Source organism: Ornithodoros turicata, chromosome 1 (genome assembly GCF_037126465.1).
Source record: "Ornithodoros turicata isolate Travis chromosome 1, ASM3712646v1, whole genome shotgun sequence".
NCBI classification, from domain to species: domain Eukaryota; kingdom Metazoa; phylum Arthropoda; class Arachnida; order Ixodida; family Argasidae; genus Ornithodoros; species Ornithodoros turicata.
Window position 1 is genome coordinate 188942682 of NC_088201.1, and position 7314 is coordinate 188949995.

Below are 7314 nucleotides of genomic sequence, written 5' to 3' on the forward strand. Positions count from 1 at the left end.
AATTAGTCAAGCCACTAAATAGGCCAGAACGCGAGAATAGGACATTATCTATGAATATTTGCTTTTAAATCTTATCTGTGTTTGTGTGTGTGTTAAGGAAGATCACTTGTTGTAGTTGAACTACGTAGGATAAAACCACTCTTATTACAGGTTCAGAATCATGGCATTTATGTCGATCAAATATTGATTTATTAAATAACAAATAAATGTTGGTCATGAAGTCACATGCTCGACAAACGGGTCAAGTCGTGGCTTAAGGAGAGCAAGCAGCAATGATAGAACCAGATACCTTCCAGCATCTAAATCTGAAACTTAACTTAGTACTATACCGTCTAATTATATATCACAACTACCAAATGCAGCAGCACTACAACCGTGGCGTGGTTACCACAATCTCAAAACATTAAGAAAGAATTTGCCCGGCACGGTGCGGCAAATGGTATGAAAAACTCCTGCATCAAAATATTCCCTTTTATAAGACCAGTATCGCATTTAATCTTACCATCACAATATCAGCTAAAACTAAAAAGTGAAGTATTGCAGAAAACAAAGTAAATGCAAATGCCGAACGTCGATGATAAATGCCGTGTGAGATCTGGCTGAAAATGGAATCGATCGCAAAACTGTAGGACTATTTCTGCTGCTGAGACTAGAGTTCTGAACAGTTTGTCATTCGTACATTCCGCCGAAATGTTCTGTACTCCACCGAGAAGCCGTGCTTCAAAAATTGCGGCCGTGGATTCCTCTTTAGCGGAATCCCCTCAAGCCGCGCTGCAGCTCGTGAGAGATCCGCCTTAGCCATGGCGGTCGGGAGCGGCGCACTCGACAGATGGCGCTATTTCGCATATCTCCTATTGCAGAATAAACGTTCCGTTTTAGTGTTTATCCACCGTGTCAGCAGTAGAGGTCAACCGTGTATTTTGTGAAAAATTAAAATGTCACTGCCTTGAACAACAACAACTTTATTTGCGACCTTGGAGAATGGGGAGTTTCATCGCCACAGGCGATACTCTACCCCGATGCTGGATGGAATGGGGGGAATAAAATAACGAGCCCCTTCACAATAACGATCGAAATCCGATGGTGTCCAGGAATGTCAGAAGAGCTTTGAGCGCAGAGCGTTGCTGGGCTGGATTGGGCCAGGGACCAAGCAATTTCGATAGGGAGAAAGGGCGAGAGCCCAGCTGACGAAGAGACTCTGAGAGTGTGGTTCGGGAAGGTTCGTAGTGAGGGCAATGAAGAAGAATATGCTCCAGATCCTCAAGAGCACCACAGCGGCAGCAGGTGGGAGAGTCAACTTGTCTCAAGCGGTAACGCCACTGAGCTGTAAAGGCCACATCGAGGCGCATTCGGTGGATTAATGCAGCATCTTGACGAGAGGCGTTTCGTGGCATGCGGAAAGTGAGCGTGGGATCAACTCTGTTCAACATAGAGGGGGGAAGAATGTCAGTTGTCCGTTGGCGGGAAGCCAGGGGTGTCACTAGGCGTTGCAGAATTGAACGGCGGTCTCCTCTCAGCAGAAAATACGGGTCCGTTTCCGATACGAGAGTGCTGCTTCTGCGGCGCGGTCGGCCTGCTCATTCCCCACGACACCACAATGGGCTGGAACCCACTGGAGAACTAGCCTGTGGCCTGCGGCGTAGATAGTGTGGTAAGCCATTAACACGTCTGTGACTAGGGGTGCGGATGGGCCTCGTATGCCGGAATTTTCAATTGCTTGAAGTGCAGATTTGGAGTCTGTAAAGACTGCCCATTCCCGGGGTGTAAAATCAGCAATGTGTTGTAGAAAGAAAAGGATGGCATAGAGTTCCGCAGCTGTGGAGGCACTGCCTTGAGAGGCCTAGCTTAGATGCAGTTTTATGAGTAGAAATCGGGTTTAACCCTAAGCAGACCCGACAATTCGGGGTGCAAATTCAGGGAAAAATCGTGTTTAACCCAAAAACGGTCTATTGATGCTGTGTTGAGGTTTCAAAGCTCACAGTCCACTCCAATTCCAGCAATCCCACAGACACCGAAGAAAGCTCCGGCACCCCGCCACCGGAACCAGAGACACCACGTAAAGCTCCTCTAGAAGGAAATGACGGAGGAAGTTGTAAGAGGAGGCGACGAAGAGACAGAACACCTTTTGACGCCCTTCTGCAAGCGTTTGAAAAAGATCAGAGGGACCGAGCAGAACGCTTTGACAGGAAAATGCTGCTGGAACGCCTTGTCTCAGCCATCGAAAAGAACACACACAATTACCCTAGAGCTTATTCATGTAGGTTATGTACATATCGAAACAGAGTTAATAACAACAGGATTTACAGTGCAAAAAGCAATTATTGGATGTTACAAAAGCCGAAAGGCACAGAACATACAGTGTGTCCCAGCGAAAGCAGACCAGCGCGCTTGACAAAGTGAGCGACGAAAGAAAACTGGAGGCTACCTTTATGCTACTTGAGTAAGTAACAGGTGCTACATAATTAGTACAACCTGTTTCTTACTCAAGTATCGTAAATATAGCCTCCAGTTTTGTTTTGTCGCTGTGTTTGTGAAGCGCGCTGGTCCACTTTTACTGGGATACCCTGTATACAGGGTGTCTCGGTGAAATCCACGGGCTTGAAATGCAACGAAAGCGATAAAAGAAAAAAATGAGTGCCACTTTTTGTTACTTGAGTAAGAAACGGGCTCTACTTGTGACGTAGTACCTGCTTCTTACTAAAGTAGCAAAAAGTACTGCTTGTTTTTTCTTTTGGTGCTCTCTTTGTATTTCAAGCCCGTGGATTTAACTGAGACACCCCGTAGAACAGAAACATTGACTGAAATGTCAGAGTTAGGATTTGGGTCTCCTTTATATTCTAGCACTGGTTCTGTGCTATTGACTTGTGCAGGCTCTCACAATACTTCAACTTGGATGTTGGTTTCCTCGTCATTTCCAACTTCTTCGTGTGTGGACACTTCTTGTTCATCAAAAAGTCATGTTCCTGATTACAGATGTTGCGCAAAACACATGCGCCCATGATGGTCAAACAGCACTGCTTTATGCTAGCAGCGTCAACAAGATACAACGTCCTGAAGCGTTGCTTCAACAGGCCATACGTGTTCTCTACGGCCACTCACTGCTGTGAATGGCACTTGTTAAACCGCTTCTTCCAGGTGGGGAAGCTACCTTCATTGTCACGATACGGTGTCAGCAGCCACGGCTGGAGTGGGTATGCTGAGTCACCTAAGAGGTAGCCATTGCTGCATTTTGCTGGAGCATTTTCAAAGAGTGGGCTTTTCACGAAGCACTCTGGCATCATGTGCCGAACCCAGGAACCCAATGAAAACGTCAATAAATTGCTTTCTGTCGTCGCACACACCTTGTAGAAGGAGTGAGGGCCACTTCTTACGATTGTAGTATGACTGTGGGGACTCTGCCGGCTTGTTAATTTCAATATGACATCCGTCCACACATCCTACAGTTTTCCGTGGCCCTTTGCCCATACTGTTTGCCAGAAAGCCAGCCTTAATCCATTCTTGTTGGTCGGGCAAACAGATGACACCTGCGCTGATGCTTTGCAAAAAGTTGTGCACTCTGTACACGCACATGTGCACCGATGATTCCGAAACGTCAAAACGGTCGGCAACAGAGTACATGCTGCATTGGCTGCCGATGTAACTTAGAAGAATGAGGCAGGTTTTCTCGGCCCTGATTTGCGGTCGTCATCCAGGGCCGTCGGGAAAATAAGACGACGCACGAAAGTGAGCGACAAGCGATTAAAACGTATCTCTAGAGAGTCAAAAAAGTCGCTTGCATTCCAAGCCGAAGTAGCGACCCACGACAGTCTCATAGTACTTCGGTATCCGATTCCTGTCCTTTCTTACGAGGCTTACCGCCATCATCGTCACTAGCTCGTCGTACTCTTCGCTGTCGGAGTCCGCTAGCTCCATAGTGGCTTGAACAATTGCCGAGGTGTTCATGGCTTCTTGCTTCAGTCCACAAACAGAAGCCTCTCTGCAACAATCACGCCAGAAAAGACAAACAACTAAACGTAAACTGGGCCTCACTTATGACCCGTACCACCCGCACACAGGCCTGCACGACATTGACACTTCGACATTCGTTTTCTGGCGGCGCTGGTGTTGCACTGAGCCTGCACGGGCTCAGAACACCCCCACACTGCCGAGAACTGGTTCAAGCAGTGCAGCCCTAATCGAACGGACCTTAAGTCATACCGGTTACTATGCTTGTGAGAAGTGTACGCAGAAAGGAGTGTACAACAACAGAAGAGTAACTTTCCCGGAACTGAACGCACCGAAACGTGACAACCTATCCTTTCGCAATCAAGACCAGCCGGAACATCACACAGGAGAATCGCCTTTTTTGTCACTGGATTGCGACATCATTGAACTATTCCCAGCAGACTATATGCATCTTGTTTGTTTAGGTGTCATGCGTAAGCTTCTTGTCATCTGGGTTCAAGGAATCCGTCCACACTGCCTAAGTGCAAGTCAGCATGCCTTGCTCAGCAACCACCTCAGGGCGTGTGCCAAAAACTTCCCTTCCTTCTTCCAACGCAAGCCTAGAGGGGTAGAGGAACTGGACCGTTGGAAAGCAACGGAGTTCAGAACATTTTCGCTGTATCTCGGACCTGTGGTGCTCTGCCAGAATCAAATGTGGATGTGATCAACCATGCCCTCATATTTATGATTGGTGGGTTGAATTCAGGGCGGAAGCAAGTGATTGCTTATCACTTCACTGGATGGTCACTCGACGCAAGCATGTTGAAAGATCTTGTCTTCCAGTTGATTGAACTGTGCTTTAGCATATCCTTGAGAGTACTAGTCGTGACAAGCGACGTAGGCGCAGCTAACCATGCAGTGTGGCGCTGGCTCGGATTTTGGAGCCACAGATATTCAGAAACTGTCTGCTCAATTGTACACCCACATCTTGAAGGCAGGCAACTTCTCTTGAGGGCTGATCCACACATGTTCTGAAGAACATTCCTAGTCAACTGCTTCATGAGGAAACATTTGCTCTAGGAGAAGGGACAGCAAAGGATCATAACACTCCTGGGGCAACTGTTACCATAAGTGACGTTGCAGCAGTTCTTTCATATGACAGTTGCAATTACCTCAGAATAGGCTCTGAGACATCCACATCAGCAGCGGACACTTCAGTAAAATGAAAGTGAGCATTGCTGTGCAGATGTTCCGTGAGGCTCCTCCTGCAATCCGTTATTTGATAGAGCAGGGAGTTTTGCCCATGAAGCAAAAATGACAGCATGGTTTTTCGACCTTGTCTGCAGGTGGTACACCACGGCGTCATCTTGCCACCCAATGGTTGCTTTAAGCCACTTTCATGCAACAATACACAAGGAAGCACTTGAAGCCCTCCAAGTTGGGTGCACAACTTTCCGTCTAATGAATATGGGAGCTACTGCGCTCTGGAAACCATCACAGGCAGGTCGTCTAGTTTCGACCACTGTTGTTTTGCGGCTAAGAACCAAACTCTTGAACGGACAAAATTTCGAATAAGTCCTCACTGGTATGTTGAGCCAGGATTGTCTCGTGAATATATTTTCTGTGCTACGGCTGAGAAAACCTATTCCAAGTGCATATGATGTGCTGTTGCACTCAAAAAGCTTTGTGCAAGCAGGCCGTTACGATAGCATACTGTACTCTCTATGTTCACTCATCATATACAACATGTTACATCCTGCTCATGGACTGGCCATTATTTTCACAGCCCAAAATCAATACTTCAGGTTGCTGGACGACAAAAATCGTGTACGAGGAAGCCTACAACTGCCAAAAAAGATTACCTGTATACTAACACAGCAGAATGAATATAATAACTGCAAGGAGGAAATACCTCGTTCATTTGGGTTTCAGTTTTGAATTTGTTTGGCAACGCGACTCCAGCCGCTGTGTTAATGGTAGTTCCGACCTCTCAGAAAACACATTACTTACAAAATAAAGAAAAGCGCCGACTCAACGTAACAACTAACAAGTGTTTAATAAGACGTTTCGTCAGTCATACGACAGACGTTATCAGTGCCAGACTGAATGCGAGAGTCAAAAAACAGTCGCTATTTAAGGAGACGGGAGTACAGTTCATGAAGGGAGCCACGGTTTTTGTTACAGGTTGAAGGGCTAATGCGCACTTGCCAAGACTCCAGAAGCTTTCTGGGTCCCTACCATTGTTCGTGTGCCAAGGTCACTGCATTGTTGAAGTCAAAACTATGCCCCGTGTTCCAACAAACGTCCCCAGGAAGCTGACGACGACAGTGGCGGAATCACGGCTAATTAAAAGACAACTCCCTTTCAGCCCACACTTCCCTCACCGTAGAGGAGATAATGATTCTCCTTCGATTTTATCTCAACCAGACACACTTCACCTTATACGATAGGGTGTACCATCTAATCAAAGGCTGCCCCATGGGCAGCCTGGTCTCGGTAATGTCGCTTGGGCCTGGAAATTTAGAAATAATTCTGGCTTGGGCCAAGCCGGGGCCAGGTGTGAATTAATTGGGCCATGCCAGGGAGGGCACATCAAACAGAAACTGGGCTTGGCCGGACCTGGGTCTAAGAATACAACTGTGCAGTGCTGTAGTACAGGCTTCACTCTACTCATTTCCACTGAAAACTGTCAGCGCGCCTTCCTTGAAAACAAATTTTCACACTGTGCTGTGATCAGGATCTAGACACGTGTGTGATCCATGCTTAGGGTCGGACTTTCTCGGGTTTTATTTTTGTCAAAATTCGGGGGGGGGAAATCGTTTTTTTTTTTGTGAACAAGGAAACATGGTGAAATCGGGCGAAATATGTTTATTCGGGTACTTTTCGGGTGAAAAAAACAACAACAAAAACATTATCTTTACAAATTGCCAAAACTAAAAAATGTCAGAGTAAATGGGTAACACCCAAACAGCTGCGTGCAAGACTCTTTATTTATTACAAATTTTTGTAATGCTGCTGTTGTGTGGGTGGTTACAAATGAAAGGCTCAATGCAGTATGCAAAAAGTTGTGAAAGACAAAATCCTTTACAGTAATGATGCTCCACTGCAAGTCCACTATTGCACATTAACTTTTTGCAACTTATAGTGATAACAAAACCACTGATAAGGTATTCAGCAGCTGTTGACCAGTAATATCAGCTGGGCCTTCAGATGTTCGTCATCCATCACAGTTCTTTGTGGCGTCTGCATGTACCGCATCCTGCTGAAGCTTCGTTCCACATCACAGCTTCCATTTGGGATGCAAAGTAACGACAGAGCTGCAGATGCAAGGGTTGGATACCTAGATGATGCAGACTTCCAATAGTTGAGCACTACGAAGTCATCATTTGT

At 46.3% G+C, this 7314-nt stretch overlaps 1 protein-coding gene across 1 annotated transcript; it reads right to left on the reverse strand.

Moving 5' to 3' along the window:
- Positions 1-2837: 2837 nt before the first annotated feature.
- LOC135392052 (uncharacterized) lies at positions 2838-3912 on the reverse strand. The gene is given in 2 exon segments (XM_064622690.1): positions 2838-3257; positions 3259-3912. Coding segments are annotated over 2 exon segments (1074 nt in total).
- Positions 3913-7314: the final 3402 nt, after the last annotated feature.